Raw genomic sequence first — 12,423 nt, forward strand, 5'->3', positions numbered from 1 at the left:
GGCTGTTTTTGAGCATAATTTTGTAAGTCTGTTTTTAAGGATCATTTTGTAAGGCTGTCTGTAAAGATCATTTGTAAGGCTGCTTTTGAGGATCATTTTGTAATGATGTATGTGAGGATCATTTTGTAAGGCTGTTTTTCAGGATTATTCTGTAAGGCTATTTGTCAAGATCATTTGTAAGGTTCTTTTGAGGATCATTTTGGTAAGGTTGCTTTTAAGGATCATTTTTGTAAGGCTGTTCTGGAGATTCATTTTTGTATGGCTATTTTTGAGGATCATTTTTTAAGGCTGTTTTGGAGGAACATTTTGTAAGTTTGTTTTTGGGGATCATTCTTGTAAGTTTGTCTTTGTGGGTCATTTTGTAAGGCTTTTTGCGAGGATCATTTTGTAAGGCTGTTTTTAAGGATCATTTTTGTAAGGCTGTTTTCGAGATTCATTTTGCAAGACTGTTTGTGCGGATCATTTGTAAAGCTGTTTTTGGGGATCATATTGTAACACTCTTTTTGAGGAAATTTTGTAAGGCTGTTTTTGAGCATCATTTTGTAAGTCTGTTTTTAAGGATCATTTTGTAAGGCTGTCTGTAAAGATCATCTGTAAGGCTGCTTTTGAGGATCATTTTGTAATGATGTATGTGAGGATCATTTTGTAAGGCTGTTTTTCAGGATTATTCTGTAAGGCTGTTTGTCAAGATCATTTGTAAGGTTCTTTTGAGGATCATTTTGTAAGGCTGTTTGTTATGATCATTTTGTAAGACTATATTTAAGGATCATTTTTGTAAGGCTGTTCTGGAGATTCATTTTTGTATGGCTATTTTTGAGGATCATTTTTTAAGGCTGTTTTGGAGGAACATTTTGTAAGTTTGTTTTTGGGGATTATTCTTGTAAGTTTGTTTTTGTGGGTCATTTTGTAAGGCTTTTTGCGAGGATCATTTTGTAAGGCTGTTTTTAAGGATCATTTTTGTAAGGCTGTTTTTGAGATTCATTTTGCAAGACTGTTTGTGCGGATCATTTGTAAAGCTGTTTTTGGGGATCATATTGTAACACTCTTTTTGAGGAAATTTTGTAAGGCTGTTTTTGAGGATCATTTTTGTAAGGTTGTTTCTGAGGAACATTTTTGTAAAGCGATTTTTGAGAATCATTCTCAAAAGTTGTTTTTGATGATCATTTTGTAAGGCTGTTTGTGAAAATCATTCTATAAGGTTGTTTGTCATGATCAATTTATAAAGGCTGTTTGTGGGGATCACTTTGTAAGGCTGTTTTTTGAGGACCATTCCAGGATCGTATCCTGGGGGGGGGGTTATGGTTCGGGAGAACCTCCCTTTTCTAGCAAACCCCCCTCTTTTCTGGCGAACCCCCCCCCCCTCTTAAAATTTTCAAAATAAGTCCTCCGACCCAACTAATGCACTACAGAATCACACAGACACAGACGTTTTCAAACATATCTGCTTTTATATCATTATTTTGACCCATAAAGCAGAAAAATCCTCTTGCTTTGGGGGTTTCACTGACCCCCACTGGGACTTCGACCGTGGACCTCACACCCAGAAAAACCCCACTGGCAACGGGCCTGCATTCTGTAAGGCTGTTTGAAAGAATCAGAAAAAAAAATTAGGAACCGAGATGAAAAAGGAAAAGTATTATTCCAACCTATGACAATATGAAACAACCAAGAAAATGTCAGGAGGATTGAGGGTGTATATCAACCTAAAAAATACTAAGGTAATATTGATCACTAATCAAACCCTGTCATAACACAAACATGTACATTTGTTTCTTATTTATTATTTTTTAAGATCATACAAAAAGATCAAACATTAACCTGTTTATCTGTTATATTTATACCAACTTCTGTCGCAGGGGAAGGAAATATATGAACTGTTTATAATAAATATCAATTTTGCGTCATGAGTTTGTTTGGTAACCATTTCTGTTTGATCAAAAACAAGTAAAGTTTTCTATGTAAAATTCCTAAAATGTTTGCAAAAAGCATTTTAAGTAGAAAAGTCTCCATCTCAGACTTACTCTGCATAACGATGAATGCAACCTTTGCAAAACCTGCAGCCACATGTTGCTTGCAAAGGCCACCTCAACGCAAACTGACACAATCCACAGAAAAACTCTGCTATCGGACGTTTCTTGAATGTTACATCATAGCCTTGTTTTTTTCCAATAGATGATGGGGGTTCAGACACTACTGAGGATTGAATTGATGATAGACTGTGTGCTGCCATCTAGAAAATAGAGAGAAATAAAAACAAATTTTGGAGTAAGTTTAGATTTAAATCATCAAATGAGGCACAAGATGATATAGCACAATATAGACATTGCAAATTGCAAGTGAAGTGCTGCGAAGTACAACTGCATATAAATGTTCTTCGAACAAAATTATTTATGCGAGTCAAGTGAAAATAATGAATAATAAAAATATAACAAATAATATAAGACACGACCCATTGTCTATAATTAGAACACTGACGTAGAAACATAGTAAAAAGGAGCGTTGGTACCATGTATGCCAGTCTACAACAAGCGTCGCCTAAATTTAATAATGAGCACGCTGAAATAGGCTAGTAAATAAGTTTAACTGGGTTCGTAAATAATATTGGCCTCAAAATATTGTGGCTGAGACATGGGCCGATTAAACGTAGAAATAGGAAACCTAGAAATATAGTAAAAATGCTGAATAGTAATACTCGAGCGTCGCCACATGCGGACGTTAGTACGTGTAGGTTAGTCTACAAATGTCGCCTAAAGTAATTGATTTTACCCGGCAGAACGAAAGAAGGAAACTCCGCTTTTCAGTCGTCTTAGGCCCTTGTCTTTTGAAAAAACAATGACCCTTCAGAGGTCAAATTGCTGTCAAGAATATGAATTGGCTGCTTCGCAGCAACAACAATGGTAGTTGGCCGCAATAACATCAGGTAATGTACAGTAATTGGGAACATTTAGCCAGACCAGGTTTTGTATGCACTTTGAGGTTCAGAGAATTTGACTTCAGTACAGTGATGGTGCCAGCACCTGCCAACGAAGGGGCTAAATGCCTTGGGGTGGGGGGCTGGGCTAGTGGAGCGAATCAAATCTCACGTTATAGCCCCCCAGCCCCCCTCTGGTGCCACCACTGCTCAGTACAGCCAAAATTTACAGAAATAGGTATTCTGTGGATATTCCTTGAAATGTATCAAAGGTATGCCTAGGACCTTGTAACATGTCAAATGTCTTAAATGGCATTTTTAGCAATATTTTGTAAGAGCAAACAGAAACATAAATGTTTTGAAAAAATTGGCAACAAAAGTAACTCTCTACCACCTGTGGTTGCAGAGATATAAGGACCAAATGGCTATGACCTTTGACCAAATATTGAAAATGTGTTACCAAGTCCAAAAAATAGGGACTAGACAATAGAATGTATTCACTCATGCACAACATTGATTTGTCCAAATTACATCCTAGAATCCACGCGACCTTGAGAACTCAACATTCTCACGTGCGCAGATGACTTTATGTGACGTCATTACGTTCTACGAACTACCATCGCCGTGCAATCAAAGGCTCCCTAATGATTCTTTGACCACTCTGTACCAATTACTAGAGTCAAATTCTCTGGACCTCAAGGTGCATACAAAACCTGGTCAGGGTAGTGGTGGGATATTATGTATACAACTGTTGAATTATACTATGTTGATGATGTATGAACATACATATATTAGGCAACATGTTTTTAATGCCTTGTTTTGCAAACTTATTTTTTTTAAAGATTATCAGATGGCGGAAAAAATGAAGATAAAATTTTGTTTCCTTTATATAGCAAATAGTTACCAAAAACATCCAGGAGAAAATACAAAAAAAAAAAAAAAAAAAAAAATTATTGGTGAATTATAAACGTGTATGGATGGATGGATTTATTCAGTGTAAACACCACGGATAACCCATTAAAGTCTGAAGAAGACTTATTTCCAGTGGGGGCCAATGGTGATTGGGCAGTACAAAAGGAGACAATCCCCTACTCTTTTCCGAATACAGTAGTGTACTGCATAATACACACAGGACCAACAGCTTAAATGTCTAACCCGAAAGATAGTGCGCTATCGTAACTTGCATTTTAGCCCTCCAGCTGAAACACAAGGACAGCAGCAATGCAAATTGAACTGGGGACCTAGATCTCCATGGTTCAGTGCACACACAATAGCTGCAACCAGTTTAGCAGACTGAGCTTAGCTGCTCTTTGTATAGCTTTAAATTTATATAAATAGAATGAAATATACATAACTTATATTTGGAGATTTTAAGACAGCGGCAGGTGTTATAAAAATAAAGAAAAACTTTAATTTTTTTCTGAAATTTCTATTTTTTTGGCAGCGGGTGCGCTAATTGGCCAAAAATAAAATTTATTTTTGTTTTGAAATCGTCATTATTGGCGGGTGCGCTAAACAAGTTATATAAAAAAGTCTTTCACCTGGTGAAATGTAATATGGTGCAAGTAGTGTAACTATGAATGTAAACTGATTTGTAAATGTTCAGCAGCTGCCTTTAGGTGGTGTTGCTGGCCTGAGTGTCCATACCCAAATTTCAATTCGTATTTATTGCAAATAAAACATAACATAAATGATTGGATAAAACAAGTAAACAGTACCAAGAAAGACATCAATCAACCAGCAGCGTATCTAAAAAAAAAAAAAAAAAATTGCGCCCCCACCCCAGTAGCTCTGCCATTGAGAATGATAGTTGAAGCAAAAAATATCATGCTTTAATAGTTAAAAATCACTTCATATCACTTTATTTTACAAACTAGCGCCCTTACCTAATCATCAACCCCAACGGCACCTTAAAATCCACATCAGCCGCTACCTTCCCCCTTTTCAAGTATTCAGATACACCACTGCAATCAGCCTCACCACTGGTTGAGACTGAGGTGTGTATGGAAATTTATATCCTTAGCACTTCTGTGTATTGTGGTGTTAATTACCTGGTGAAATGTATGTATGTGTAAATGTGAAATTAACTAATGTATTATGTTAATGTTAAGGTAGTGTATTGCTTACATTTCCCACACCTAGCAATCAATTAGAAGAGAAACAAGGACACGAATACTCATCAGATGTAACTTACAGTATGTTGTTAATAATAAAAATATTAATTTGCTGTTCAACATCTTAAGCCATAATGTCTCCTCCCTGACTCCAAATAGAGTTTTTTTTTTATCCAGGAGACTTACCGAAGAAGCTAGGTCAACGATCAGCAAAGTCATCCAGGCCAACAGAAAATAAATGACATTCATTTTTGTTATAACTGCTTCATTGATATTGCATCAAATTGTATCATAAGATTTCATGATCAGAACCTCTTACAGGTTCGGTACATGTTGGTCCTTGGCGCGGCCAAAGACCCTTCGGACTAACGGGCCTTCGAACCAAAGACCCTTCGGACCAATGGGCATTTGGACCAAAGGTACGCACCTGNNNNTAGGCTAGCATAGCAAGACTTTACTTAAAAAGTGGCCGTTTTTCTGTTAATGTGCCTAGGCCTAGCTAGGCCCGGGTAACACATATTTCTTGTTAATTTATTATTGTTTATATTTTTATCCATTTTAAGCTCCTGAGAGTTCTTAAAGACGAAACTTGCTGGTTGATAATAAAAGGACAAAGGTTCAACAGCCTAGGTCCTTACCCGAGCTGAATTTTAAGAGGAGAGCCGCATTTCTCTCGTCACAAACAACTCCCTCCGTCTCATTCTGTGAGCCTTGGCAAGGTAAATCATTCAAAGCCTTCTCCAATTATATGACTAAATATAGCCTTGGCCCTAGTAAAACTAGGCCCATAGCTAAACAAAAACTAAATATGAACTTACTCAAACTATTTTTTTTTAAATTGTACAGAAATGTGCAGACAAAAATCATAAATAAGGTCAACCAATGAGCCACCTACCACCACCGTGTTCCAACAAATACGCACCCAAAATGGTGGCAATGCAATATGGAAGGCAAACATTGCCAAAAACCATCACAAATTTTATCTGAAGAAGGTCAATGTGTGCTCGAAAGCTTGGGTTTAGTCATATTCAACTTGTCTGTAAAGATGTATTGTCCCATGAAAATACCAAAAAAAAAAAAAAAAAAAAAACTTGCTCATTTTGAAGTATCATAAATAGTATTAACTTGGCACATAAAAATTAGTGTAGGCCCTTATTTAAAAGAAAAATTTTATAATAATGGATGATTATGATAATAATCATGATTATAATGATTAAATAGCTAGGCTATTATGAATATGATTATTATGATGAGTATGATGATTGATTATTATTATGATGATTCACTATGATCCAAGATTCAATTTACTGTCAAGGCCTATATATACATGATTTTTTTTTTCTGAGCACACACAATTCATACACACCACAATAGCTATAAATATAAATATGACAGTGGTATAATAATTGTGATTATGATAATGGGGATTATATGGTGATTATAATTTCGTTTAATCTATTTGGTCAAGAGACAATAAATATCAAACAAAAGGTCATTTTACAGTCTTTTTGTAATCGCTACAAACAGTAATCAATAATGAAAAGAAATCCGTTGCTTAGAATAAAAACAAAACAAACAGAAGCCTGAAACAATTAGTAGGCGCCAATAAAAATGACAGTTTGATATAAAACTATTGTACTCGGGTGGTTTTGGCCATTCCCCATTTTTTAAATCTTCAATCACAATAATAATAATTATAATAATAATTAAAAATAAAATTTCTAGGTGCGTTTGCGTCAGGAAAATATCATATGAGTGATGTTTTGCCCTACCTGACGTGTTATCGTACCGAATACTCAGTAGGGCCACACGTTCCCAAATACTTGTGAAAAAAAATTATCTTAAGTGATAAAAATAAAATAATGTAAAACCATGTGGAACTAGCTGAGGTCAAATCGTCGCGCTGTGTTGTTGATCCACCAATTACCATCCACAGGGTTGTTCCATTGTCATATGTGGGGTTAATATTAACAAAATGGATAACTATCCAGTAAATGTGTTTTTAAAAATTTTTCCGGTACCGCATCCGTTGCTTTAACTTAATCATAATATATAGATTTGAAAAGTGACGGTACCAGCATAACCTGGCACAACAACTGACTCCTTGTGTAATGGAAATATAGAACGGTCCAAACGGTCCACGCATTCGTCACGTCTGAGCATTTTACAGTGCAATAAATCTCCGAATACCGACCGCCCAGAAAAAGCGGAGTGGATCATTCCTGGATGATGACATAATTAATGTCAAAATATTGAATCCCGACACGATGGCGTGCATTTCGATACTTGGAGTATGTATTATACTATCTTATCTGTGGATGACTGAGTTGTCTGATCTAATAGGCCTATGACTATTATTATTTAAAGTCTAGTTAAAATCTATAGCTACTCCAAGCTACAGAAATATGAATCGGTTTCATGCCCAAATGTGTTTCCAAATTATTTTCATATAAAAAACAAGGCATCAAAAAGTACCGTATTTTCAATTTATTTGTTAGTAGAGCTGCCTTTGTACATTTTTCATAGAATTGTGTTTATATTTGCTATACAGTATACTGCCTCCAAGGATAGTTTACAGTAGTAGGCCTTTAACATTGGGAAATGCACAGCATTTGCATTTTTGCCTTCCACGCAATTATCAATGGACATGTGATTGAAAACTAAAACCAGGCTATGGTGACATGATAATGAATAAAAAATGAAGCCATGAAGTAAACGTCACATGCTAAAGTGTTTGTCTGAAACGGTACAATAATAATATAATCTAGGCCAACTTACTTCTATAGACCACAAATTATAGGTTGATAACGGACAACCTACAAATAGAAAATACCACACGGTTTATGATTATTGGCGGCCTATATTTTTAATTAATTTATATTGACAACAACCAGTAATTTTAAAATACTTTAATAATTTGGCATTAACCTTTCATTAATTCATGCTAATAATCTTTCCTAAAAGTTAATTTCGAAAGATTGGTTGGGCGGTGATCCGTTAGGCCTATACCATACATACCTGCGTCAGAATCTCGTTTATCTCTCATTACGTCATTCTCTGGTTCAAATAGGAAGTGGCACGATCATGTTATTTTCACAAGTACTTTTAAAATTATTAATTTTGGTTAGATATTGCTGAAGATGTTTAATCCTATGGATTCCATAATTTTCCATAATTAACCATAATTTTACTGCTTCGCAAATAATTAATTGATTACAGTATTATGCAAGAAAATGCTATCCCCTTTTTAGGCCAGGGAGGTGCTATGTTCGATTTAGTTTATTCATCATGGGTAAAATATGGATAAAATTCGCACAAGACCAGACAAACAAATTGCAACGATAGATGATGTAATGATGGCCCATGAAAGTTTTCTTCAAAAAGTAATTTATTTCCAATGGGGTCATCCATAAAACCAATTATAAATATGAAAGTACAACGATACAATATGATAACAGCTTAGAAGTATCAAACCTGTCTCTTATACACATCTAGATGTGTATAAGAGACAGGAATATAGTAAAAAAAACACAATAAACTAGGCTTATTGGTAATCCTCAATTAACATCAGTCATCAGATGGAAATAATTATTCTATATACCGGATTAGTAATATTGTACTGTATATCACAATGAAAGTTACTGTCAATGGTACATATTTAATGTTATGATTTACTTTACATACAAAATAGAGACAAAAGGCATCACAACAATAATCCCCATATATTTGGAAATCTGTATTTTACAATGAAAATATGCTCGGAGAATTCCGCCTAACACAAGAAGGACTTTAACACACCGTATGGGCAGACATATGAGTGGGGCATATATCACTGAGGGAATGGAGGCAAACAAGTCTGTCGTGAGAGCAGTGTTCGATGACTTTTTTTCTTTAGGCATTTTTTTTTCATTTTTTTCAACCTAGCTGATACCATTTATAATGTTATGTCGATGTTTATCACATTCTTCGCCTTCTAATGTATTCCACCTTTATACTGTACTGTACGGTTGGGCTATCCAGTAGGCCTACCAAGTGTCCTGATTGCATTATGATGGGCAAAACAATGCTATTTACAATTCGTTTCTAAACTCACTATCATATTACACGCGCCTTATTATTTTAATGAGGAAAATGAAATTTACTTAAAATATAACATACTTACTTAGGCCTAACACGCCTGTTTGGGACTATCCATTGAAACATCGAACTGTCAACTGAACTATAATAGGCCAACGTAATCAGGCCATTAAAGCTACGACGTTTCACGACGTTGCTAATTATGGATTTTAGCTTGTGGTGTGCAGGCCTACATACACGATTATTCCGATTCATCATTGTAAATAGACCTATTAGTACTATTAGCATTAATATTGCTAGCTTTAACTCAAATGTGAAAAGCATATCAGTCGACTTAAGTTATGAGTCGTACAATAACGGAATCATAAGAATGATTTGATCTCAGCTCGCACCGAAATCTACTGAATTCCGTACCACCACCAATAGAGGGATTTGGCGATGGGCGTCACGTGAACTAACTTGTGAATTGAATTGAATTGAATAGCAATTGAATAGCATAGCAAATATGAGGCGGAAATTAATCCAGACGTACAGGGCGCCCTTCGGTTGCTAGGTATACCAGACGCACGCGGTGCCCTCCTTTTTTCATCAATGGAGGAAAACTTTATCACTAATCAGAGTCCGGTCATACGAATCTGCGCTTTTGTGTCTGTCATTTTATTGTTTTAATTTATTGATGCCTACTTGTTTGTATCTTATGGATAATGGCTATATATATTTATTGATATGAATATATATGTATTATTATGTCCTTTTTTCGAACACTGTATTTACCTTTCTTTCATGATATACCGTTTTAATTTTAAATAGTTTTGCATTACGTGGACGTTTGCTGTTTCATGGGTTTTTCTCATTTGCCTTTTAAAATTTATTTATGTTCATTACAGAATCTCTTTTGAGATCCAGCAGGCCGCCATTGATGCACGGTAGAGATTGCATCTTTAGATCTCCGATCTTGTCCACAAATTCACGGACTAGTGCTGTCTCGTAAGAATTTCGTAGGACGCGTTAAGAATGACAAAATATTCTCTGTATCTACTGGAACCGAGCCACATAGCTTGTATTCCACTATTTGCATTCACACCTGGGCTGTATATATATATTGCCTTGGCTTGGCTCTGTAATCATTAGTGGATTAGTGGTCGTGGGACTGGTTTGGGCCCTACCTAAGCTGGTCAAACGTTTCGTTTGGGTCTATACCCCAGCTGCACTGATGAGGCCTAGAAGGCCGAAACGGATCCGTCGGCAGATATTGGGATACCTTCCAGTGGATACCTAGTTTATTTTGTCATTCTGATCGGATTTTCTCTACTGTGAATTATGGCGAATTTTTATTACATATTTGATAGGCATCGAGTTACTATAATATGACTTCATGTAGGCTATGCTTTCTAATGTTGAAATCGGCTTCCAAAACCAAAACATTTTAAATAAAGCTTACTACTTATTTCATAGGCATCGAGTTACTATAATATGACTTCATGTAGGCTATGCTTTCTAATGTTGAAATCAGCTTCCAAAACCAAAATATTTTAAATAAAACAAGAAACAAAGAGTATGTAATGTAACCATCTAATTTATTTTCAAATCCTCATTCTTAAAAGTGAAATTCTATATTTTGGAAATTTTGCATGAAATATGTCAACCACGCTGTCATGGTCGAGGTTGCTTCACCTATCACGATGTATTCCAACCATGATGAGGCTATCCAAATGAGCATTTGTCATAACAGAACGCAATTTTTTTAAAAATTAGTCTCATTGAATTATTATTAGGCCTATTATTATTATTATTATTGTTATTGTTATTGTTGTTGTTGTTGTGATGAAATGTTAACACAAACAACATGGTGGCTAAACGAATATTACATGTAAATATTTTTTTTATTTTGTTCCCCGACAAATATATATGTATATGTATATGTATATGTATATGTATATGTATATGTATATGTATATGTATATGTATATGTATATGTATATATGTGTATTTATATGTATCATGTATGTGTGTATATGTATATATATATATATGAATGTGTATATTTATGTGTGTGTATTTATATGCAATATGTTTATATGTATGTGTATGTACATGTATTATGTACATTTTATACTGTAACCTCCCGCCCTTTGGGGGTAATTCGTGGTGGGATATCATGTCTCTGAAGTCATCCCTTTTTACGTTCAATTCTGATTTGCGCACGCGCACGCTCGTATCTCATATAATCTCTTCCACTAAAATTACTATGAAATTACGATTTCAAACAGGTAAGTTCTCATTTAATCTTTCAATTTCAAAGCATACAATCCAAGGAGAACGCTAGGATAAGTAAATAAACACTATTGTGAACCATCGTATTGCCTTTCCTAGCCATTTACTTCTCGCGTTAACAGTGGGTCACGGTTGTTTTCGCAACCATAACATTATCTTTTCCTATGCTATCGCACTGTAGTCCAGTCAGTTTATGGCAAAATCATAGCGAACTTTGAACTAATTTCAACAGAAATTATTTTTACGGAATTTGTTCCTAAAATATACACAGAATAACATAGGCCTACTAAAAGTTCGAAAAAAATCCTATCAGGAGAACATTATTAATTTTTTGAGGGTATTTAATGAGTTAACATCATTGTTTATTGTGTCATACCGTCCAACTGCTGCGTTGAAAGTGTATATAAAGTTTGTTGTTGCTAATGAAGAAATGGTAAAAGCAAAGAGTATTGGTAAAAGCATAATATATGGGCACCCGCATGCGAACGCAGTTGAAACTAACCGGACGCGTTGGTAACACAATGATCAACACACGCGTCTGCTGTCCCGATCGATCCCGCATTGATTAATGTTTTTATCAAATAGGTCTAGGTAGTTCGTAATATTAGTGGCCTAGTTATTATATAATTGGGAGTTTTGTTTAATAGTATTTAATACTTAATATTTTATACTTAATGTATTATTCAAAATTCAATATCCATAGCATTAAGACATTTTTTAAGATAGGCCTACAAAACCAACTAGGGAATAATATATCAATCAATCAAAAATACTCTAGGTTTGGTTCCATACAAGAAGTAGCAAATGTTAGGCTGTAACAAGGGTGAAGACAAGATATATATTTAAAAAAAAGATGTTTATGCTGTATCAGATTTCCCCGACAAAACTGGGCGTGGTCGAGTTTCGAATAAAAGGTTCAGAAAGTGGTCCTGGGGGCGAAGCCCCCGAAAATCCACAGTCCCAGGATTGATTGGATTATTGACATGCTAAAAATAAAATCACATGATTATTCAAATTAGAAGGGGCGCTTATTCGCGCAAGTACAGT

General features: G+C 35.2%; 1 protein-coding gene across 1 annotated transcript in view; it reads right to left on the reverse strand.

Moving 5' to 3' along the window:
• Window positions 1-12,423, reverse strand: part of LOC117099897 (TNF receptor-associated factor 3-like) — a gene marked incomplete in the record, with an annotated part of 49,800 nt that overhangs the window by 28,918 nt on the left and 8,459 nt on the right. The window contains 1 exon segment of the mRNA XM_033239423.1: window positions 2,022-2,230. Coding sequence (XP_033095314.1) covers window positions 2,022-2,230 — 209 coding nt within the window.

The sequence above is a fragment of the Anneissia japonica genome, unplaced genomic scaffold (genome assembly GCF_011630105.1).
Source record: "Anneissia japonica isolate Jap-2015-1 unplaced genomic scaffold, ASM1163010v1 scaffold1931_len244811_cov162, whole genome shotgun sequence".
Lineage (NCBI taxonomy): Eukaryota > Metazoa > Echinodermata > Crinoidea > Comatulida > Comatulidae > Anneissia > Anneissia japonica.